The sequence below is a fragment of the Mobula hypostoma genome, chromosome 3, assembly GCF_963921235.1.
Source record: "Mobula hypostoma chromosome 3, sMobHyp1.1, whole genome shotgun sequence".
NCBI lineage: Eukaryota > Metazoa > Chordata > Chondrichthyes > Myliobatiformes > Myliobatidae > Mobula > Mobula hypostoma.
In genome coordinates, this window is record NC_086099.1 from 6,695,799 (window position 1) to 6,721,717 (window position 25,919).

General features: G+C 44.7%; 1 protein-coding gene across 1 annotated transcript in view; it reads right to left on the bottom strand.

Annotated features, from left to right (window-relative positions):
* The window catches only part of acaa2 (acetyl-CoA acyltransferase 2), a 52,695-nt gene that overhangs the window by 15,463 nt on the left and 11,313 nt on the right, over positions 1 to 25,919 (bottom strand). The window contains exons 2-5 of the mRNA XM_063042609.1: positions 21,119 to 21,285; positions 19,392 to 19,520; positions 7,572 to 7,688; positions 3,493 to 3,640 (exon numbers count right to left, since the gene is read on the bottom strand). Of these exons, the coding sequence (XP_062898679.1) occupies positions 3,493 to 3,640; positions 7,572 to 7,688; positions 19,392 to 19,520; positions 21,119 to 21,285 (561 nt within the window). The remainder of the gene's footprint in view (positions 1 to 3,492; positions 3,641 to 7,571; positions 7,689 to 19,391; positions 19,521 to 21,118; positions 21,286 to 25,919) is intronic.

Consider the following 25,919-nt stretch of genomic DNA (forward strand, 5'->3'; position numbering starts at 1 on the left):
AGGGATGCAGATGCAGCTGACACTTGTAAACGCCAGCTCAAAGCCTTCGCTTCCTTCTGTGTTCACTTTGACCAGCAGAACAGGGAACCACTGTGTGGCCCATGTCTTCAGATGATCCTTCGGTCTCAGTATCTGAAGATGACGTGCAGGAGAGTCATCTTCAAGAGAGTCAATCCAAGGAAAACATCCAGTCCAGACAGAGTACCTGGCCGAGTATTGAAGACCTGTGCTAACCAACTGGCTGGTGCATTCACAGATAGCTTCAACCTCTCGCTCCTGCAGTGTGTGGTACCCACCTGCTTCAAGCCGGCTTTAGTCATACCAGTACCCAACAAGAGCATGATAACCTGTCTAAATGACTATTACCCAGTGGCATTTACATCCACAGTGATGAAGTGTTTTGAGAGGCTTGTGTTGAAGCATAACAGTTTCTGTCTGAATGATGACTTGGATCTGCTCCAATTTGCCTAACAAAGCAACAGGTCTACAGCAGGTGCAATCTCATTGGCTGTTTACACAACCCTGGAACATCTAGACAGCAAAGATGCATACATCAGGATGCTCTTTATCAATTACAGCTCAGCATTTAACACCATCATCCCCTCAAAACTAATCAGTAAACTCCACGACCTGGGCCTCAATACTCCCTTATGAAATTGGATCCTGGATTTCCTCGCTTGTAGACCCCAGTCAGTTCAGATTAGCAACATCTCCTCTACAATCTCCATCAGCACAGGAGCACCGTGGGGATGTGTACTTAACCCCTGCTATACTTGATTTACACCTACGATTGCATGGCTAAGTACAGCTCCAACGTCATAACAAGTTTGCTGATGACACCACTGTTGTGGGCTGTTTCAAAGGGGGTGATGAATCAGCGTACAGGAGGGAGATTGAAATCTTGGCTGAATGGTGTAACAACCACCTCTCACTCAATGTCAACAAGACCAAGAAATTGATTATAGACTTCAAGGGAGGGAAACCAGAAGTCCATGAGCCAGTAATCATCGGAGGATCGGAGGTGGAGAGGGTCAGTAATTTTAAATTCCTGGGTGTCACTTTCTCAGAGGACCTGTCCTGGACCCATCATATAAATATAATTGCGAAGAAAGCACGACAGTGTCTCTACTTCCTCAGGAGTCTGCGCAGATTCAGCACGTCATCAAAAACGTTGTCAAACGTCTCTATATGTGTGTTGGAAAGTGTACTGACCGGCTGCATTATGGCCTGGTATGGGAACACCAACGGCTTTGAGTGGAAAATCCTACTAAAGGAAGTGGATTCAGTCCAGTACATCACGGGTAAAACACTCCCACCCATTGAGCACATCTACATGAAACATTGCTGTAGAAAAGCAGCATCCATCATAGATCCTCACCACCCAGCCCAAGCTCTTTCCTCGCTGCTGTCATCAGGTAGAACAGGGGTCCCCAACCTTTTTTTGCACCGTGGACCAGTCTAATATTGACAATATTCTTGCGGACCGGACGACCTGGGGGTGTTCAAGTAGGGTTAAACTCACCTCAACATGTCTTTTACAGTTAGTGTCGCCAACTTTCTCACTCCCAAATAAGGGACAAAAGTAGCAGTCAAATCCCGGGACACTTTACCCCTGAAAGACTACAATGACCATGAAGCCTTGCGCGGGCACCTGTGTGCGCATGCGCATACGTGATTTTTCCCCACAAACCAGTTTTGCCTTCATCTTCCCGACTATACTGTACATACATTATTTCTACTTTATATAGGCTGTGTACTTATCATATCATTCCTGCCTTTACTATATGTTAATGTTATTTATTTCCGGTTTTATGTCTTATTTGGTATGATTTGGTAGGTTATTTTCTGGGTCTGAGAACACTCAAAAAATTTTCCCATATAAATTAATAGTAATTGCTTCTTCGCTTCATGTCATTTCGGCATGAAAGGTTTCATAGGAACGCTCTACTTTAGTGGGGGAAATACGGGACAAGGGCGGTCCCGTATGGGACAAACCAATTTAGCTCAATATACAGATGTCCCAGCAAATACGGGACAGTTGGCAACCCTATGTTCAAGTTCAACAGTGCATGACAGGGAATGAGGGAAGGTGCAGCTGACTCATATCGTTTCCTCACAGCCCGGTACCACATGCTTTGAGGCCCGGTACCGGTCTGCGGCCCGGTGGTTGGGGACCGCTGAGGTAGAGGTACAGGTGCCTCAGGACTCACACCACCAGGTCCAAGAACAGTTACTACCCTTCAACCATCAGGCTCTTGAACATTTTATATATATATATACAAAATGAAAATTATGTAAGCAGTGCAGAAAGACAGGGAGGAAAATAGTGAGGTAGTGCCCAAGGGTTCACTGTCCAATCAGAAATTAGATGGTAGAGAGGAAGAAGCTGTTCCTGAAATGTTGGGTGTGTGTCTTCAGACTCCTGTACCTCCTCCTTGACAGTAGCAATGAGAAGAGGGCATGTGCTGGGTGATGGGGATCCTTAACGATGGATGCCTCTTTTTGAGGAATCACCTTTTGAAGGTATCTACGATGGTAGGGAGTCAAATGCCCATGATGGAATAGGCTGAGTTTCATTGCTAAAAAATGATTCCTCATTCAGGCTTTTAATATTTAAAGGTCCCATTTCCAATTTAGTTACAATTAGTATGCCAAATACGAGGGGTGATTGATAAATTCGTGGCCTAAGGTAGAAGGAGAAGGAGATACAGCTCTCGTTACATGCATGTGCAGTTCTACTCTTTGAGTGAAAATGTAGAAAATTTGAAGTTAATAACTCATCTTCTTCTACATTAGGCCATGGACATCAATCACCCCCCATTGTGGACCGCTTCTGGAGGTCCAAGGCGCCGACTTCTACAAAGAAGGGATCTGTATGCTCCACGACCTCTGGACTAAGTGTGTAAATGTAGGAAAAATAAATGTGTTAGGTTTTCTAAAATTGACTCCTTCTACTTTAGGCCATGAACTTATCAATCAGCCTTCATATGTTAAACTGCTTTAAGTCCTATTGTGTTCGACTGCAGACTGCTGCAATATTCATTGACTCAAGGTCTTGGACTAAGTTTTTTTTGTGTCTGTTACTTTACTGATACCTTACATGTGCTACATGTGCCTTGTGCTGTTTGTGACTGCTGATATTGTGTTTTGCACCTTGGCCTGGAGTAATGCTGTTTTGTTTGGCCGTATTAATATATGATCAAATGACAATGAAACTTGAACTAGTCTCCTTGTGATCTTCAGCTGGTTTGAGATCTCTGCTTGTAACAAATACACTCATGAGACTGAGTAGTTGAGATTCTACTTACTAAATTACAATCAGAAAACCTGCAGAAAGATGTGTTTAGAATGTCTTATAGATTCTAAAGTAACTTAATTAAAGCTCTATAATATTTGCAGCGAACTTCCATCTTAGTTTCAAATATTTACGTTTTTCTTTGATGGTCTCTGAAGTATATTCCAAAGTACATACTCTGTATGCTCACTGCTTACCTGCTTTCCATCTCTGCTGTGATTTCAATGCAAAAGCATCACATTCACTCCTACTTATTTCATACTGATCAGCAAGATTTTCGGCTGTAAGACCCATCGGAGTTTTAATGTGGAGGTCAGTCAGTCCTGTCCATAAGGTGTCCTCCATCTGTAATGAAATGAGTTTAAATCTATTTCGTGAAATAGAACATTAAACATGATAAGACCTTAAGACATAGGAGCAAAATGAGGCCATTCGGCCCATTGAGTCCATTCTGCCATTCCATCATGGCTAACTTATTACCCTTCTGCATCCTAATCTCTTGTCTTCTCTCTGTAACCTTTAAAACCCTGATATATCAAGAACCTATCAACCTCCGCTTTAAATATATCCAATAACTTCACAGCTGTTTGTGTCAATGAATTCCACGACTCACCACCTCCTGGCTGAAGAAATTCCTCCCCATCTGTTCTAAAGAGACATCTTTCTATTCAGAGGTTGTGCCCTCCAGTCCTAGACACCCCATTATAAGATAATCCTCTCTATGTCCACTCTATCTAGGCCTTCCAAACTTTGATTGGAGAATGGGGAGAGGGATATATTAAAACCTATGCTCCAGAAAGTACTGGCCCAGAACCATCGAACACTCTTCATACCTTAATCCTTTCACTCCAATTTGATGGCAACACTTCATTTTCCACCAGGTACAAGCTTAAGTGGCACGGTAGCACCACAGTTAGCTTTGCAGCGCTAGCGCTCTGGGTGCAATTCCTGCCGCAGATTGTACATTTATTTATTTAGAGATGGACACAGAACAGGCCTGTCCGGCATAATGAACCACATCACCCAGTAATCCAGCTCTTCAGCACTATCCTAATCACAGGGCAATTTACAACGGCCAATTAATCTACTAACCGGAAAGTCTTTGGAGGCTGGGGGAAAACCACAGCGCCCAGAGGAAACTCACATAGTTCACAGGGAGGAAATACAAAACCCATTACAGACGGCGCTGGAATTGAACTCTGAACTCTGAAATGCCAGCAGCTGTAATAGTATTGCTCTGTAGGCACTGGCAGTTAACACGGTGCTATTACAGCTCCTGGCGTTCCGGAGTTCAGAATTCATTCCTGGTGCTGCTCTGTAAAGACTCTCTGCTCGGCCTCCCTGTGGAATGCGTGGGTTTTCCCAGGTGCTCTGGTTTCCTCCCACACTTCATAGGTGTACACACAGGTTAATTCATCATTGTGAACTGGGTTAGGGTTAATCAGGCTTGTTGGGGGTTGCTGAGACGGCATGGCTTGAAAGGGCAGAAGGGCCTACTCTGTGCTGTAGTGCTAGACAAATAAAAAATAAAAATAAGTAAAATAACCGCTGCCTATCTTGTTATCCACTTTGAAGCTCAATCTTTAGCACATCCTTGCACTATGATGGTTGTTAATGCAAACAACACATCTCACTATAATTTTTTCAATGTACATGTTACAAATAAAGCTAAGCTTCAATCTTTAATCTGGTGAAAAATGAAGTAAATGCCATTAAGTTGGAATATTTTTCACTCAGCTCGACACCGATCAAATCACTGGAGACATGAAAAACAGACACTCTCTTGGAGACACACTTGGTAGAGTCTCAGAGACCCAAAAATCCATCACATTTTTATACCCTTACGATCAAGGTAACAGTAGGTGATTCAATATAATTTCAATAGTTACAATGACATTGTTTACTTCAAAACACTAGGTTGACAAAAGGTTCCCTTCAGGTACATATTGACAGTGGAAGCATATTGTAATTGATAAGATGCCTCTGAAGGTTCAAACATCTTTGCTTAGAGATAATAATTAACACAGCTATTCTAAAATCTTCTGATGACAGACAGCCAAACCCCCAATCATTGATAGAGCTAAGTGACAGTATCAATCTGGTCTGCAAGCTTCCTTGAACTCATTTACAATGGTGCAAATCACTTTTTTTAATAGATTTTTTTAGATTATGAGGACACTCAGTCCTTGTTTATTGTCATTTAGTAATGCATGCATTAAAAAAATGATACAATGTTCCTCTGCTATGATATCACAGAAACACAAGACAGACCAAGACTAAAACTGACAAAAACCACATAATTATAATACAGTTACAACAGTGCAAAGCAATACCGTAATTTGATAAGAGCAGACCATGGGCACGGTAAAAAAAAGTCTCAAAGTCCCAATAGCCCCAACATCTCACGCAGATGGTAGAAGGAAGAAACTCTCCCTGCCATGAGCTTTCAGTGCCGCAAACTTGCCGATGCAGCATCCTGGAAGCACCCGGCCACAGTCCGACTCTGAGTCCATCCGAAAACTTCGAGCCTCCAACCAGCCCACCGACACTGAGCACCATCTCTGCCGAGCGTTTAAACTCATAGTTGCTTGGATTCATGCAGGCCAATTAACACGACCCCATTGTCTTAACCTTCAGTTGATGCTTTTGCGAATGTCTCATGGTCACCATTTTGCAAATTGTATCTCCTAGTCTGTGCCCCACAGAAGGTATTGTTTATTTGCAATAGTGTGCTTTTAACTTCAATTTATAATTTATGCTAAGAACTGAAAATTGGTTCTTGTTTGAATTAATATTTGCCTTATTCACAAAACTCTAGAATACTTCCTAGAAGACATCTACTGGAACAGAACATCCCTTTTGATACAAAACCTACAAAGACCAGTTATTCATCTCTTTCACATGCTGGCCACAGAATGCAGCATACAAGTCTGTTTACTTTATCACTGGGTTCATTCAAAATTTAAACCACCAAAGACAATAAGAACAAGATCTTTGGGACAACATCAGTTTAGAGTTTCCCTACAGGATGTATTGGAATGCACCATTGTTTCTTCTTGGTTAGTGGAACTTGAAGTTCCTATTGCACAATAAGCCAGAAGCACCAAAAGTAAGTACTTATTTAGTCTGAAGGGAAGATCTAATACCTTCTCCTTCAAAACAAAGATGGATTTGTTAGGATAAACATCCTTAAAAACGAACGAGTAAAGGCTAAATGCACTGACACTATAATATGCATTGGATTATAAAATAGTCATTTGCCAATAACACTCAATAATTGAGTTCCGACTGTATATTGAGAGTTGTTAACACATCAAGTTCCATTTAGGGCACTTTAATTTTAAGCATCACACACAAAATGCTAGAAGAACTCAGCATGTCAGGCAGGATCTACAGAAATACATAAACATCCGATGTTTCGGGCCAAGTCCTGAAGAAGTATCTTGGCCTGAAACATCGGCTGCTTATTCATTTCTATTGATGTTGCCTGACTTGCTGAGTTCCTCCAGCATTTTATGTGTGATGCTTTCGATTCTAGCATCTGCAGACTTTCTCATGTTTAACATTACTTCTATTTAACACTTAAGTAACAAATCTTACTCCATTGAATTGCACTCTGATGCTGGAACCCAGTACCCTGGGTTAGAATTTTTTATGATACTTGTAACTATACAACTATGTTTCTACATGGGATGATGGACATCCGGAGTCCAGGCCTCCATTCTGCACTTGAAGGCCTCCGGCGTGAATGGGCGATGAAGGACATCTCTGGCTGCTGGGCTATCGAGCATCAATGGGTCCTGGGGTAGGATATCTGTACCAGGACGGCTGGTGAGGCGAACATCAGCTAATCTAGGGGTTGATAGTGAAGTTCGAAGCCCGATCGGGAGTCTGGAAATCATAGCCCAATGGCTGAAGCCTGCAGGCTGGAGTTTGAAGGCCCGGAAGCCTGTCCTAGAGTTGGAGAACTGTCCATGTTTTGCAATTACTGTTTTTTGACGCTTGTTGTATTCTGCCTTGTGTTGCTCTGCCAAGCATTGTGGGCATGCTATGATGTTATGTTGGCACTGGAATCTGTGGCAATACTTGCAGGCTGTTCCCAGCACACCTTTAGGTTGAGTTGGTTGTTAATGCAAACGACACATTTCACTGTGTGTTTCAATGCATGTGATAAATTAATGGATCTGAATGTGAATCTGATACTTTTACCCAGAAAAATGAAGGATAGTTAATCATTGGTCCAATCACTACTAATGCTAGCTGAGGCTCATTTTACCTTGATATCAATCCCGAGCTTTGTGCCAAATCGGATATTTCGAACAGCGTAAGGAGCCTGACTCATGTTTTCTGATCCTCCGCAAAGTACAACTTCAGCTTCTCTGAGGCAAATTTCCTGCAACACAGTGTTTCATGTTAAACACCATTCAGAATTTGAACTAATTCATCTAAAATTGACTGACTTGGCATCAAAATAACACAAATTTATTAACAATTCCATTGTGTATTTATTCCAGTTAAGCCACAGAGAGATAAAGGCTCCATGGTGCACAACTGTGGAAAAATGTTGAGCTTTTCCACCCGCTACCTTCTTAAAACTCTCACCAGACAAGAAAGAAATGGCAGAGCAGATGGGCTGAATGACCTAATTCTGTTCTCATGTCTTACAGTTGATAGGTTCTTGATTAGTCAGGGCATCAAAGGTTACAGGGAGAAGGCAGGAGAATGGGGTTGAGAGGGACAGTAAACCGGCCATGATGGAATGGTAGAGCAGACTTGATGGGCTGAGTAGCCTAATTTGCTCCAATGTCTTATGGAGCCTAACTCTAATCACAATGCCAAACCAGCAGTTCATGATCTGATTCTACAAAAACAATAATCTCATTGATCTGTACTTTAAGGATTTTGAAGGCATTTAGTGAAGAGGGCTATTTCCATTGTGGGCAAGATTAGATCCAGGGATGTAAATACAAAACACAATAAATAAATGAAATTGGAAGCTCAGTTTACTTTATCTTAATTAAGGATACAGTGCAGAACTGGCCCTTGCACCCCAGGTATGCCACCAATTTAACCCTAGCCTTACCATGGGACAATTTACAATGAGCTTAAAATTGTGTCCCTTTGTATTAACCACCCCAGCCTGGGAGAAAAGTCTCTGGCTGTCCATTCAGTCTACGGAGAACCTGAGGAATGTTGCTGGGAATGTGAGGAGAATAAATGGATTTATACAAATGGGTACTTGAGGGCCGGCACAGAACTGGTGGGCTAAATAGCCTGTTACTGTGCTATATGACTCTGTCATGGGTTCCCAACCTTATTTATGCCATGAACCCCTACAATTATCTGAGGAGTCCGTGGACCCCAAATTGGGAACCCCTGTTCTAAGTCCCAAAAGAGGTTTTGCAATCTTCTGACAAAATGCTTTTATTTTTACTAATTTTATTTTTTATTTAGAGATCTAGCCTGGAACAGGTTTTTCCGGCCCAATGAGCCACACCACCTATTTAACTCTAGCCTAATCACAGGACAATTTACCTACTAACCGGTATGTCTTTGGAACGTTGGAGGAAACTGGAACATCCAGAGGAAACCCACATGCTCACAGGGAGAAAGTACAAACTCCTTACAGACGGCACTAGTATTGAACTCCGATGCCCCGAGCTGTAACAGTGTCACGTTAATCGCTTCTTTACGCTACCATGATCAGGGAGATGGCGATTGATTTAGGAGGAAGAGGACTGTAACGAGTCCTGTATACATTCTGGGAGAGTTGCGGTAGTGGAGGAGTACAAATACTTTGGTGTTCACCTTGACAACAGTCTTGACTGGAAAGCCAAAACCAAGAAGGGGATGAGCAGACTCTATTTTCTAAGGAAGCTGAGACCCTTTGATGTGTGTAACAGGATGTTGGAGATCTTTTACCAGTCTGTTATAGTGAGTGCAGTCCTCTTTGCAGCTTTATGTTGGGGGAGCAGCATCAATGGTGGTAATCCAAAAAGACTAAATAAACTCATGAAAAAGACTGGATTGTCCTTGGCTACAACCCCAACTCTTTTGAGTCAGTGGTGGAGAGAAGGTCACTAAACAAACTGTTATCCATCATGGACAATCAGGCACATCCTCTCCATGACCAATTGAATAAGCAGCAGCGCATTTTTTTTTAACAGATTCATTTAACTCAGCGGTCACAAGGATCGTTACAGAAAATCTTTCCTACCAAATGCAATAAGTATATACAACAGTTCATCTCTGTGCTACAGGAGAACACACATCATAGTACAATAGTCTGTTTTATTATTTTGTAAATTATTATTGCACATTGGTAAATTATTGTGTATATTATAATTCTATATTTTATCATTAGTTAATATTATTATATTTATTATTATTTATATAACACCCTAGTAAAGGTTTTACTGCTGATGTTGCAGGGTGTTTCATGTGATGGCCTTTCTGTGTAAGCAGTGTTTGGGTTACTGTCAGAGATAAAGGATGCTTAGGAATGTGGGCCATCCAATCAGGAGAATGGAACGGGGAGAAGGTTCTAGAGAAGGCTGGTGGGGGGGAGGGGAGCAGCTTTGTGACTGACATGGTGAGGGTCTTTGTGTTCTGTTCGGCGGGAGATGAACAGGGAAGATGCTGAAGAGAATGGGTCATAGGATTTGATCCAGTGGGGAAGATGCGATTCAATGGAGCCAAGGCGCAGAAGCCCACCAATGTTCGGTGAATGTGACTTTTGGAAGATTTGAGCTTTAATTATAATAGGCCTTTGTTTTTTCACTTTCTTTTCTTTACTCTTTGGTTGAGGTAACGTTCATGAATATACATTTTTTAAAACTGTACGCAGTGTGAGATCCGTTATTTCTTGCCGATGGGCTATTGCAGGGCAGTAAATCACACAGCATTCACATGAACCAGGGTTCGGGTGGGCATGACATCCCAACCCCACAGATTTGGTGGGACTAAAGTCATATACTCCCTAGACGTACAATGCCTGAGAAAGGTGGGTTTCTCGCCGTGGAATCCAGTGGCTGTAAGCAAGGGGCTAATGTGCTGCATTTCCAGAGAGCCCAGTAAAAAAAGGGGTTTCATTGTGGGGGTATTGTCCTGGATCAAATTCATCGAAAGCTGTGTGATTGCCCCAAGAATTGATTAAGTGGGTTTGTGCTTAAACCCGTGTTATAAACTATTGTCTGGGAAAGTGATTAAGATATGTGGTTAAGGATGCTGCAGGGGTTAAGCATTGGTGTGATTCAAAGAGATTACCTGTAGCTAGTGCCTGCTGTGAGTGGGGTGGATATCCACAGCCCAGGTGAATTGTTGATAAGGGTCTTAAGCACTGTTAAAATATTAGGGAAAGTTACGGTCATGGAGCGGCAGTTTGACCAAGCGGATGGGAAAGATGTAGTGTTAGTTCAGACTAGCGCTGACATCGGGGAGTGGATCTGCCTGGTACCATTGGGGTCCCGGGAGAGGCAGAGCAATGGGCCGTCCACACTTTCCAAAGGAAAGGGGAATGTAGGCGGGTGTTGAATTGGAAGCAGAGTTTCCCGTAGCGGAGGGCGGAAACTTGAAAGACAAGCTGCTCTCATTTCTGCAGAGTGAAGGGGAAGGACTGGTCTGATGTGGAAGGTCTAACAAGTCTTCCAGCAAGAGGTGAAGATTCTGAGTTGGCATCAGCCTTTATATCCCTGACAGATAAATGGCAAAGTGCACCAGCAGAGAGTCAAAGTTAGCATAGGCTGAGGATATTCTCGGGAGTGAAGCCCACCTCCAAGGGGGAGGAGGAATATGAGACTTGGACAGAGCAGACTTCAGATGCTGGATGAGTGGCAGTACTCTGATCACGTAAAAAGACTGCAACTGGTAGAGTCTAAAGGGTCCAGCTGCTGAAGCTGAGGTCCTCAAAGGCAGAGGACTCCTTAGCTACTTCCGCCCGTTACCTGCAAGCACTAGGGAACGTTTTTGGCATGACAGGAAGCCCAATGACGGAGTTTCAGAGCATGTTTCAGGAGAAGGGGGAGAAACTTTCTGCTTACGTTTTTCAGCTAGAGAGATAGCTGCATTGCTTGTGGCATAGACGGGTCACCCAAATGGCTGAGGTGAATCAATTAAGGATGGACCAAGTGGCGAAGGGTGCACAGTCCCAGGATATGGTTGATTGCAGCCTTTGAATGTCTCGTAAGACATGCCCCCGCTCCCACTTTTGTTCAGCTGACCAGAGAAGTAAAACAGGAGGAAAATGTGATGGAGGAGAGAGAGGCCTCCATCAGTAGGGTCCAGAGTCCGCCGCATCTGCTCCGAGGATGAGGTTTTCCGTTCCAGGACATCCCAAATGTCCTCTTTAAGGATCGTGGTTTCCCTTCTGCTGTCATCAATGATGCCCTCACCTGCATCTCCTCCATTTCCCGCACTTTGACCCTCATCCCATCCTCCCGCCACCACAACAGGGACAGAGTTCCCCTTGTCCTCACCTACCACCCCACCAGCCTCCGGATCCAACACATTATCCTCCGCAACTTCTTCAACAGGACCCCACCACTAAGCACATCTTTCCCTCTCCACCCCTCTCCGCCTTCCGCAGGGATCGGTCCCTCCGCGACTCCCTGGTCCACATGTCCCTCCCCACGGATCTCCCACCCGACACTCATCCCTGTAAGTGCAAGTGCTACACCTGTCCCTACACCTCCTCTCTTGCCACCATTCAGGGCCCCAAACAGTACTTCCAAGTGAAGCAACACTTCAGCTGAGTCTGTTGGGGTCATCTATTGCATCTGGTACTCCCGGTGCGGCCTCCTCTACATCGGTGAAACCTGACGCAGATCGGGGGACCGTTTCGTCGATCACCTCCGCTCTGTCCGCCAAAACAGACAGGATCTCCCAGTAGCCACCCACTTCAACTCTGCTTCCCACTCCCATTCAGATACATGGCCTCCTCTACTGCCATGATGAGGCTAAACTCAGGTTGGAGGAGCAACACCTCATATACCGTCTAGGTAGTCTCCAGCCCTTGGTATGAACATAGAATTCTCCAACTTCCGGTAATTCCCTCCCCCTCCCTCCCCCTATCCCTATGTCATTCTGCCCCCTCTCCCAGCTGCCTATCACCTCCCTCATGGTTCCGCCTCCTTCTACTACCCATTGTGTTTTCCCCTATTCCTTCTTCACCTTTCCTGCCTATCACCTCCCTGCTTCCCGTACCCCACCCCTTTATCTTTCCCCTTACTGGTTTTTCACCTGGAACCTATCAGCCTTCTCCTTCCCACCCTCCCCCCACCTTCTTTATAGGGCCTCTGCCCCTTCCCCCTACAGTCCTGACGAAGGGTTCCGGCCCAAAACGTCGACTGATCTTTTCCACGGATGCTGCCCGACCTGCTGAGTTCCTCCAGCGTGTTGTGAGTGTTGCTTTGCCCCCAGCATCTGCAGATTATTTTGTGTTTCCAGTCCTCGGTAGTAGCCTCTGTTACTGAAGTGACCCCTGATGTCCTACAAATGGGGCTGTTACACAAGTTTGTGGCGGATTTTAGAGCTGAGGTATCCTGGTTGTTATCGGCGGGTGCCGCCACCAAGCATAACTAAGCTGATAAGGAGCCACAGCCACTGAAGGGATGTACTAAGCAGAGGGCTGCTGTTTTTCAAGAGTCTCTTGAAAAGTGGAGTGACCAGTATTGTCTGTTACACCTATGGTGAATAGGGACACTTCAGGCGGGAATGTGTTGAATGGGAAAACCTTTAGAAGTGAGCCCAGTTACTTAAGCATAAAGGGAAGTCGGGAAACTTCAAAGAGACCCAGTGAGGGAATGGCCTGGTGTCTTGGGGGAAACACATTCCAATCAATGTATCAAGGAAGACTCAAAAGAGAAAAACCCTATTCTTGACGGCTTAGTGGGCCAAGCTCCAGTGTATCCCTATGGATCGAGGGTATTTTTGCTAGAGCCATACTATACACAGATGTCAGATTACTCTGCTGTACCATTCACTTTACAACTGGTATTTGACAGACACATTTACCATTGACACCACTCAGTGTCCAAGAGCTCTGGGGGCTTAATACTGATGACTACCCGTACGATGGCTACTTGTCGTTGAATCTGGAGTTTTTGGAAACAGATGTGGGAGTAGCTGATGTCCTTGATATGTTAGTGTTGGTTTGTCGAGAAGGGTGAATCTCGTATTCTGAGGAGTCTAGTGGGAGCCTGCAAGAAGAAATTGATGGGGTTAGAAGAAGAGATTGATTGAGAAGATGTTGAAGTTCGAAGATGTCTTTTCTACTGATGAGTTTGATGTGGGTTGTTCCAAGAATACGTGCCACACCATTCGAGTGATGGAGGACACCCCTTTCAGAGAAAGGTCTCGGCGACTGGCACCCCCTGAGGTGGAGGATGTTTGGCAGCATCTGCGGAAGCTGAAGGAATCCGGGATTATCACCGATTCCAGGAGTCCCTATGTGTCTCCCCCCCATAGTGGTGGTGAGGAAAAAGAATGGGAAGGTATGATTGTTTGTGGACTATCGGACTTTGAACTGACACATAGTCCTCAGCCAGTGTATTGTTCTGAGGATCGAAGATGCACTGGCCTGCCTGAGTGGAGCAAAGTGGTTCAATGTGCTGGACCTAAGGAGTGGGTATTATCAGATACCCACGAGTGAAGCTGACAAGGAGAAGATGGCATTCATGTCAACTTGGATTCTTTCAGTTTGAAAGGATACCCCAGGGCATATCAGGAGCACCAGCTCCTTTCCAGAGTGTCACGGAGAAAATTGTTAGGGATATGAACTTGCTTGAGATGCAGGTGTAGCTGGATGATGTCAAAGTGTACAGGTCCGCCCTGGAAAAGCATGAGACGAGGCTACTGAAGGTGTTAGGCTGCCTGAAAGCTGAAGGGATAAAATGTCAATGGGGAAGAGCCAACTCTGCAAGACGTCTGTCAACTACGTTGGGCACATAGTCTCACGGAACAGAGTAGCTACGGATCCTCAAAGAGCCAGTGACCACACGGCCAAGGTTCATGAATGTGAGTGCCCTACTCTTGTTCCTTGGATTCTGTGGGTATTACCGGAGGTTTGTGAAATACTCTAAAGTGAGTCACCCTTGGAATCAGCTTCTGTACGGTTACCCTCCCTTAGGGAAGAACGGGAGCAGGACAAAAGGAAAAGATGGTAAAGATGATCTTAGCCCTTCAAAGCCTTTTGGAGCAAGACCAGATGCAAAATGTCAAGAGCCCTTTCAATTGTCGAAGGAGCTGCTGACGAAAGCGCCTTTGTTGGTTTTTGAAAACCCCCATTGCTGCATGTATTGCATACAAATGCCAGCCATGAGGGTTAGAGGGCATTCTGTATCAGGATCAGGGCACAGGGTTGAGATCTGTCGCTGGAGTCTGTCACCCTCCCAGCGAAACTACCCCAAGCACACATTGGCGTTTCTGGCATTGAAATGGGCTGTGGTGGATAAGTTAAGTGATTCTCTATATGGTGCCAAGTTCAAGGTAAGGACGGATAACAATCCGTTGACTTATACCTGACATTGGCGAAATTGGATGCTACAAGCCCTCGTTGGTTGGCGGCGTTGTCTGCCTATGATTTCAGCCTGAAGTACCACCTGGGTAGCTGGAACATTGATGTTGATGCGTTTTCCCAATGTGCATATGAAGGTCTGGAAATGGACAGAGAGCGGAAGAGTGTTCTTGCCCCTGGAGTTAAAGTAGTGTGCCAGTTTCCCATCACAGGGAAGTCAGAGGCGAGGCTAGGGCAAGATCGAGCAGTGGAATATTTGGGAGCTTCTGGTTGTACCATTCCACAACCTGTCTGCTCTGAATACAAAGCAGTTGCCTGAGTTGAGTCCAGGGGAAGTGACTGCGCTCAGCGAGATGACCCACGTACAGGTACCGTTTGGTCAGCTGATGTGGAAGGAGATATGGCCCAAGCTGAAAAGATGAAACACCCTCCTGTATCTCTACTGCTGAGAGAATGAAACAAACTCGGGTTGAGGAACCAGATTCTATTCCTGGTCATGTCTCCTCCAGACAGGCCTCACCGTTCCCATTTGGTTCTGCCTGAGAAATATCGAAGGATTGTGTTGAAGTTACTTCACGATGATTCAGGTCATTTGGAGTCTGACAAGAGCTATGGATTGGTCAGAGATTGGTTCTACTGGCCCCGAATGAAGCCTGAGGTCGAAGAGTATTGCAAGTTGTACGTTCAATGTATTTGGAGGAAGACACTGCCTACAAGGGCTGCTCCTTTATCCCACTTACAGAGTGTGGGGCCACTTGATCTGGTATGTATGGATTTCCTCTCCATGGAGCCTGATCCCAGCAACACAGTGAATGTCTTGGTTATTACTGATCACTACACCAGATATGCTCAAGCTTTCCCTGCAAAGGATCAGAGAGTGCCCACCATGGCCAAAGTGGTGAAAAGCATTTCATTCATTATGGCTTTCCCAGGCTAATACATAATGATCGGGGATGGTATTTTGAGAGTAGGCTCATACATGAGTTACTGAGCATGCTTGGTGTTGAGAAGTCGAAGACCACACCTTAAAACCCTCAAGGTGAACCCAAGCCCGAGGGGTTCAATCGGACATTGCTAGACTGCTCGGAACCCTGGATATCAGCAAGAAGAACAAATGGAGTCAGCGTATTTGGCATCTGGTCCACTGCAGCAACTGTACACAGAATGAAGCCACTGGATACTCACCACATTATTTAATGTTTGGGTGCGAAGCAAGATTGCCTGTTGGCCTCTGTTTTAGGACTGGTGGCAAGATTTCCCACAGGACACCTATCTGAAGTATGTGTCTGACATGAGCATGTAACTGCAAAAGGCTTATGAACTAGTAGATATCTCTGCTACAAAGCAGAATCAAGGAAATAAGGAGATATAATCAAAAGATTAGGTTCACTCAACTGATGCCTGGAGACAGAGTTCTCATGAAGAACTTGGGCTACCACAGAAGCATAAGATTGCTGACTGCTGGGTGGCTATGCCTTACGTAGTGGAGAGTCAGATGCCAAATGTACCAGTTTGGTGAAACCAGAGGATGGGAATGGACCTGTCAAGATTCTCCATCAGACCACCTTCAACCTCTGTTGACCCAGAGCCTGACCAGGTCCCTACACCTAGTAAGAGGTCTCTGCGGCAACGTGGGAGAACAGAGGACTCACGGTGGAAAGGCCTGGAAGGGATGTAACCACCGACTTTGTTACAGACTCAGAGGATGAGGAAGTGGGGGTATGGTATATGCTACCCTATGCAAGCTCCCCAATAACTGACGAAGAGACTCCCAGACTTCCCCATGTGTACGTGGATGAAACGGAGGGGATTAGCCGTGGACAGGCACGTGGCTGCACAATGAAGGAAGACTGGGCTCTAAAGTAACTGGCAGTGAAGTTGAGCTCAACCAAGTGACAAGGGGACCCGAGTTGCCAGAAGGCACAAGTAATAAACCTCTCCACATAGATGGGAAAGATCCCAGGGAGTGTCTGAACATGAAGTAAAAGATGATGTGATAAGGAGGTATCAAAGAATCAGGAAACTCCCAGACAGGTTGCCTATGTCACATTAGGGAAAGAGAGTGTCGCACCTATTCCACTAATGAAATCCATACAAATGGATCGGAGGTTCAGACATCACAAAGTTCCTTTGAAATGAGCGTCATAGGAAGTCATTCCTGCCTGTGGCCATCAAACTTTACAACTCCTCCCTTGGAAGGACAGACACCCTGAGCCAATAGGCTGGTCCTGGACTTATTTCCTGGCATAATTTACATATTACTATTGTGACGAAAGAGGGTTACAAAAAGTACACATAGACTAAGATGTTAACTGTCCTGTGCTGGCACCAGTGGGATCAGCAGTTGATCTGCCACCTGTCTTCAGGAGAAAGAGAGATAAGGAAGACAATGGAGCAGCATTTGGAAATGTTAATGAAGAGACGAGAGAGTTTAACGGAAGGAGACACCGGTCTGAGAACTGTCAAGATCGGCTCCTTTTTGAACCCTGAACTGTTTGAAGTGTGATGGACAGGCGATACCCCAGCAGGGGGATAAAAAGGGACAGGTTCGCTAAGGCAGGACACACACGGCACCACGAGGTAACGAGACCCTGGAAGCGGTGCGCCTCCCACAAGTTTTTGGAGGGCTGGTCGCGGGACCAAGCCATAGATGCACAGGGTGGAAAGGTACGATCGGCGGGAAGCTGGTTTGTGTCCGCCCTTGCCTGGGTGCCAGGTTCACTGCAGAGGAACGATCGTATCTGAAACGGAGGGGTCACAGTCGGTGACCTCAGAAGACATTACAAAGGGCTCGCCTGAAAGCTGACTGTGAGGAATATCGAAGGTCTGTTTGGAATCCCATTTGAATATTCATTCTCTCTCTCATTCTCTCTCCCCCCCCTCCCCCTCCCCCCCCCCCCAGCACAGCAGTGATTACTGTGAACTGAGCTGAACTCAATTGAACTGAACTTTGCGTCACTTTGAAACTGGTCATTTACCCCTAGATGACAATAGAGCTTGATTGATCCTATTGTCCTAGTTTTGTGTACATGTGTGTTTATCGTTGCTGAACTGTTGCATTTATTATCCGAGCACTGTGTTGCTTATTTCTTTAATAAAACTTTCTTAGTTCCAGTAATCCAGACTCCAACTGAGTAGTCCATTTCTGCTGGTTTGGCAACCCAGTTATGGGGTACGTAACACTATTTAACTATTTATTGTTTTATTACTATTTAATTATTTATGGTGCAACTGTAACGAAAACCAATTTCCCTTGGGATCAATAAAGTATGACTATGACTACGAAAACTGTCTCATTAATGGGGGTTGATGAATTTCAAAGTCATGAGGACATGATTTTTGGTGAGGGGGAAAGAGTGTAACACAGTGCAAAGGTTTTACTGATAATGTTGTAGGGTGTTTCATTTAATGGTCTTTCTGCAGAAGAAGTATTTGAGTTACTGTTAAAGATAAGGGGCGCTTAGGAATGTAGGCCGTCCAATCAGGAGAGTGGAATGGGGAGAAGGTTCTAGAAAAGGCTGAGGGGGGAAGCAGGTTTGTGACTGACATGGTGTGGGTCTTTGTCTTTTGTTCGGCAGGAGATGAAGAGGGAAGACACTGGAGAGAAGAGATTGTAGGATTCGATTGGTAGGAAAACGCAAGTTGATGGAGCCAAGGCATGGCAGTCTACCAAGGATTGATGAATGTGGCTTCTGGAAAATTTGAGCTCCAACCGGTGCACACTTGACTATTTAATTATAATGAGTCCTTTTTGTTTTTTTTCTTTACTAACTTTTTAGTTAAGACAACGTTACCAAATATACTTTATTGTACCGTAATTTGCATGTTAGTGCTGAAAAAGCAGCAATTTTTATCACCGACAGTTGGAGAGAAGTAAGCAGTGAGACAATTCAGAACCGTTTTGCTGATTACGGTTTCAAGCATTCACACTTAGAGATACCAGCAAAAGCTGGGAGTGAAAATGAAACTATTTCACTACTTCAACAAATTAGGAATTACGAAGAAATTAAAGGCATCGACAATTATCTTCAATGTTGCAATGAAAATGAAGATTTAGAGGATGGATGCAAATGTCAAGTATTGTACTAAGGCAGTCCATTATGATTACTAGGTGTCTGCGCTGATTTTGTCCATTTACCGTGAAACAAAAGAACACAACAGCATACACTGGAAAAATTCCTCCATCGAGAATTATTAGGAACTAACGCACAGTTTTATAGTACTGTAGTAGTATTGACAGTGTTATAATTTGTTCTGCATTTTGTTTAAATGCATAATTTGTTACTTAGTTAAACAGTAGTTTGTCTTTTTTGAGGCAGATACACTTGTGAGGTTTAAGAGACTACTAGACAGGCATATGGAGGAATTTAAGGTGGGGGGTTACATGGGAGGCAGGGTTTGAGGGTCGGCACAACAGCTGTACTATTCTACGTTCTATGTACATCTTTTTAACTATTCCTATGAAACTTCAGCTAACTGGGGCAGCTGGCTAATTGGGCCAAAATGAGTCCCAATTAAATGGAATGCACTATATTGACTAGGTGTAAAATGCCAAGATCAATTCACTAATGTACAGGAGAGTACCTGTGCTCCAGTGGCGATTGACTGGAAACCAGATCCACAGAGTCTGTTTACTGTTAAGGCTGGCACGGAGATCGGAATTCCAACTTGTAGTCCAACATGTCTTGCAATGTAAGCAGCATCTGCAGAACTCTTTCAAAACAAGGAAACAAAGGAAGTTCACATTCAAATTTATTGTCACGTGTATGCTGCCAAACAAAACAAAGTTCCACCAGACCAAGGTGCACAATACAGTACATACAAATCACACACAAAATACATACAGTGTTACTGCAAATCAATAATAAGGTGCATATATGACACGAATTGTTTGGGCATGTGGCCAAGTGGTTAAGGCATTGGACTAGCTACCCAAAGGTCGTGAGTTCGAGCCCCAGCCGAGGGAACGTGTTGTGTCCTTGAGCAAGGCACTTAATCACACATTGCTCTGCGACAACACTGGTGCCAAGCTGTATGGGTCCTAATGCTCTTCCCTTGGACAACATTGGTGTCATGGAGAGGGGAGACTTGCAGCATGGGCAACTGCTGGTCTTCCATACAACCTTGCCCGGGCCTGCGCCCTGGAGAGTGAAGACTTTCCAGGCGCAGCTCCATGGTCTCGCAAGGCTAACGGATGCCTTTATTTATTTATGACACAAATTAAAAAGTAAACAATATAATGCTACTGGTGCTTCATATGCAATGAGACCTGGATGGTGGAAGGGAGTTCAGTAGTCTTACAGCCTGGGGGGACGAAGCTGTTTCCCATTCCAACAAGTTCTTGTCCTAATGCTATGGTACCTCCTATCTGATGGTTGGGTATCAAAGAGATTGTTGGATGAATGGGAGGGATAACTGAGAATACTAAGGGCCATGCGTACACAGCAGTCCTGATTAATATTGGTTTTAATCAGGATTGACTCCTACTGATTATAGTTAATCCCGAAGGCAGAGTCTGCAAATCTGGACCAGGGACTGGAGGCTGGAGGCCTGACATCTACAATTCTGAGAATCCAGGGACAAGGACAAGGAGTGGAAGCCCTTAGGTGGCTTGTCCTGGGATTGAAAGCCAGTCTGTGTGTGTGTGTAATGGAATTAGTGCGCAGGAGGGTGGGAAAGGGGCTTGCTGCTGCAGGAGCAAGGAGGTACACAGGACCCACACAGCCAGGTTCGAGAACAGTTATTACCCCTCAACCATCAGGCTCTTGAACCAGTGGGGATAACTTCCCTCACCCCATCCCATCACTGACCTGCTCCCACAACCCATAGACTCACTTTCAAGGACAATGTTGTGCCGAACCAAATAAATTAGTAATTAAATGGTTAACTAATCCTTTATGAGTACACAATGTCCATTTTCCTCACATTCATGTGCCTATCCAAACGTCTCTTAGAAGTCCCTCACGTATCTGCCTCTACCACCACCCCAGGCAGCACATTCCAACCACCCACCACTCTCTGGGTAAAAACTTGCCCCTCACATCTGCTTTGAAATGATTCCCCTCTCACCTTAAATGCATGTTCTCTGGTATTAGACGTTTCTATCCTGGGAAAAGGATGCTGTCTGTCTATTTTATCTATAGCTCTCAATCTTATAAACTTCTATCAGATCTCCCCTCAACGTCCATTGCTCGACAGAAAACAACACAAGTTTGTCCAGCCTCTCATAGACATTGATACAGAATGGTTTGAAACTTTGTCTTAGAAGACAAAACCAATTGCGAGGTTCATGGATTCTACCGTATACTAACCTGTATTACATTGCCAACAACAACACTGTCCACCAGTTCAGGGCTGACCTGCCCAGCAGCCAAAGCAGCCCTTGCGGCATGGGCAGCTAAATATGTGGCACTGTAATCCTTCAGCTTTCCTCCGTAGGTGCCAAAGGGAGTCCGTTTGGCAGCAACAATAAATACACCTGTAAAATGAAAATGAAAGAAACTTGCTCCAGTTTACTATGCACTGGACATTTATCCAAATTCTTGCAACAGTACTGTCACAACTTTGAAAATAATTCATAAAATTCAGATTCTGATGTTTTTAAATCCTAGGTTCTTTCAGAAGTCAGGAAAGAAGCACAAAACTTGTTGCTTCATTATCATTTTGTTAAGTGCTAATTGAACAAAGAATTACACATGGACAGTGATGTGAAGGAAGAGAGAAGCAGAAAATTGGCACCACTGCACTTTGATAATACATAGATGAAAAAATCCCATTAAATTTGCATGCAAGAGTCATCCAATCAGAACTCCCTCCCCCTCACTTGAATAAAAAGACCATAAGATATAGGAGCATAGTCCTCCGGCGGGAGGAGAAGATGGTGGCGCGCCTGCGTGTATGCAGCCCTCCGGTGAAAAATGATGTCGTATCTGTTAAATAGGGGCCGTGGACAATTCTGATTTGAGGGAGAATGGACGTGAAAGCACAGAGGAACATCTGGAGAAATTTCTGAAACGCCTGTCCGCTGCTGTCGTTACTGTGTGGTCAGGAATCTTTCAGAGGGTAGGCCTCAAAATCCCCGGCCTTGCCTGCTTTTGGCGACCGAGAAGGAGGTCGAATCGTTCGGACAGAGATGGCGCTCGGTACTCGGTGTCGGGGAGCTGATCAGAGCTCGAAGCTTTCCGATGACTCAGAGTCGGATTGTGGTTGGCATGGCAGGGAGGGTTTTTCTTCCTTCTCCCGTCTGTGTGAGATGTGGGACATTTGAGAAGCTTTGAACTTTACTGTGCTCATGGACTTCTTCATCAAGTTGTTGCACTGTTGTAACTATATGTTATAATTATGTGGTTTTGTCAGTTTTTTCAGTCTTGGTCGGTCCTGTGTTTTGTGATATCACACCGGAGGGAATAATGTATCATTTCTTAACGCATGTATTACTAAATGACAATAAAAAGAGGATGTGTCTTCATAATCATTAAATCATAATTAGGCCATTAAGCCCACCATGTCTGCTTCACCATTTCACCATGGCTGATCCATTTCCCTCTCAGGCCCAATCTCCTGCCTTCTTCCTATATCCCTTCATGCCCTGACCAATCAAGAATCTATCAACCTTTTCCTTAAATATACATAAAAACTTGGTCTCTACAGCTGCCTGTGGTAACAAACTCCACAGATTCACCACTCTCTCACATAAGAGGACACACTTGCACATACATCACAAACACAAAAAAAATCTGCAGATGCTGGAAATCAAAGTAACACACACACAAAATGCTGGAGGAACTCAGCAGGTCAGGCAGCATCTATGGAAAAAAGTACAGTTGATGTTTCGGGCCGAGACCCTTCATCAGGACTGTACGTGACCACTAGGGGACACACTGAACAGCTGCATATACATACTGTGACCATTGGGGGCACTGAACAGCTGCATATACATACTGTGACCATTGGGGGCACTGAACAGCTGCATATACATACTGTGACCATTGGGGGCACTGAACAGCTGCATATACATACTGTGACCATTGGGGGCACTGAACAGCTGCTTATACATACTGTGACCACTAGGGGGCACTGAACAGCTGCATATACACACTGTGGTTACTCGGGGACACTCTGAACAAATACATATACATACTGTGACCACTGGGGAACATACTAAACAGCTGCATATACATACTGTGACCACTAGGGCTTACTCTGAACAGCTGCATATACATAACTACGCAGCAGGTAATTAATTGTTAAACTGCAAAGAAAATATCAATTAAAGTCAAATTCAACATAAATGATTATATTTTCATAAATAAATAATGAACTCAAAATTAATTAGAATGCATCACATCTCAGATAAATAGCTTACAATAGGCCTGCAAATGCAAATACGCATGTTCACAGGCACACTCCAAAATGGGTAGTCAAAACTGCATGCACAATACATTATCGGCACAGCCTACCCATCATCAATGACATATATACAGAAAGGTGCCAGAAGGCGGCCAGTAACATCATGAAGGATCCCACCCATCCTGCATATGGACTGTTTGCCCCACACACGTTAGGGAGGAGGCTATGTAGCATCCATTCCAGGACCACCAGACTGAAAAACAGTTACTTTCCCCAAGCAGAAAGGCTGATCAACACCTCCACCCACTAACCCACCCCTCTACATCCCCAACTACCACTACTTTATCATTTCCAGTCAGAATCACCTTATGTACAGACACTCCTGTGCCTAGCATCACTTTATGGACATACAATCAATGTATATAAGCTATCGGAGAAGATGGCGGTGTGACGCAGCTTGCACGGCCACTCCGGTGAATGACATCTGTAATCTGTCAAGTAGGGTGCCGTGCACAATTCTGATTTGATGGAGACAGACGTGAGTGAACGGAGGAACATCTAGAGAAACTTCTGAAATGCCTTTTTCGCTGCCGCTGTTACTGTGTGATCCAGAATCTCCGGAGGAGAAGGCCCCGAGTCCTCGGCTTTGCTTGTTGTTTGGTGGCCGGGACGGGGTCGAAGCGCTCGGCAGAGATGGTGCTCGGTGTCCAAGGGCTGGTCGGAGGCTCGAAGTTTTCAGACGGACTCAGAGTCGGCTGGGGTCGGGTGCTTCCAATGCATCGACAGTTGTCGGTGCCTAGAGGTTTATGGCAGACAGAGTTTTTCCTTTCTGCTGCCTGCTATCAGGGACTATTAGGAGTCGATCGGAACTTTGAGACTTTTTTTTTACCCTTTCCACGGTCTGTTCTTTATCAAATTACGGTATTGCTTTGCACTGCTGTAACTATATGTTATAATTATGTGGTCTTGTCAGTGTTAGTCTTTGGTTTGTCCTGTTTTTTGTGTGATAACACTCTGGAGGAACATTGTATTAATTCTTAATGCATGCATGCATTTCTAAATGACAATAAATGAGGACTGAGTGTCCTCATAATCTAATATTTTGTGTTTTTATTATTGTTGTGTTCTTTATCTTAATTTTTTTTGTGTTGCATCGGGTCTGGAGTAACAATTATTTTGTTCTTCTCTACACCTGTGTACAAGAAATTACATTAAATAATCCTGCTTGAATCTTTATTCATTTACAGAACATGCTCCACTGCCAACAATCTAGTAATTTCATTCCATGGTCATCATTGCTGGTGCAAGCATATTATTATAGATTGATTAACTGTATTAACATATCAGAAGTTTTAGAAACATATAAAATGCTGGAGCATTTATGGAAATGAATATACAGTCCATGTTTCGGGCCAACATGTTTCATCAGGGCCATGATGAAGATCGGTTCTGATGAACGGTCTGGGCCCGAAGCATTGACTGGTTATTTCTCTCCATAGATGCTGCTTGACCTACCGAGTTTCTCCAGCGTTTTGTGTGTGTGACTCTGGATCTTCAGCATCTGCACAACCTCGTGTTGATGGGAGGCTGTAGGAGTTCATTTGTTTCTGCACGCCTGCTCCACCATTCAGCGTTTAGCATTAACCTTATAGCCTTCGATTTCTCACTAAATTCCAAAACCCAGATGCTGCCTTAGGCCACAAGAACAAAGGAGGAGAATCACACACACAAAATGCCAAAGGTCAAGGAGCATCCGTGGAAATGAACAAGCAGTCGATGTTTCCGGCCAAAACCCGAGCTGGAAAGGAAGGGGACAGACGCCAGAATACAAAGATGGGGGAGGGAAGGGGAAGTATGATAGCAAAAAGGTGATAGGTGAAGCCAGGTGGGTGGGAAAGATAAAGGGCTGGAGAAAGAGGAAGAGTGGACCATGGGAGAAAGGAAAGGAGATGGGGATCCATAGGGAGCTGATAAACAGGAAAGAAAAGACAAGAGGCCAGGGAGGGGGATAGAAGAAGGGAGGGGGAAGGGAATTTTATTAAACCAGAAGGAGAAATCGATATTTATGCCATCAAGTTGGGGGTTACCCAGATGGAATACAAGGTTCTGCTTCTCCACAATGAGTGTGGCTTCATCTTGGCACAAGAGGAGGCAATGGACTGACCCGTCAGAACAGGAATGGGAATCGGAATTAAAATGTTTGGCCCCGGAAAGTTCTGCTTTTGGCAGATGGAGTGGATGAAGCAGACCCCCAATTTACAACGAGTCTCACCAATGCAGAGGAGGTCATGTCAGGCACACCAAACACAATAGACAATCCCAACGGATTCGCAAGTGAAGTGTTGCCTTACCTGGAAGGGGCCCTTATGAAAGTGAGGCAACAGGTATATGGGCAGGTATGGCGCTGAGCTCACTTGCAAGGTTTAGCACCAGGAGGGAGATTAGTGGGGTGGGATGAATAGACGAGGGAATCACAGAGGGAGTGATCCCTATGGAAAGTGGGAAGCAAGGGGGGGAGGGGGAGAGGGAGAGGTAAAGATTTGTTTGGAGGTAGGATCCCTTTGGAAGTTGCGAAGGATGAAACGGATGTGGAGGCTTATGGACAAGAGCAACTCTATCACTGTTAAGGCGGTGTGAGTGTGGATGTTCGGGAAATGGAAGAGATGTGGTTGAGGGCAGCACCAATAGTGGAGGAAGGGAAACTTTGTTCTTTGAAGAAGGAGGACATCTCCGATGTCATGGAAAGGAAAGCCTCATCCTGGG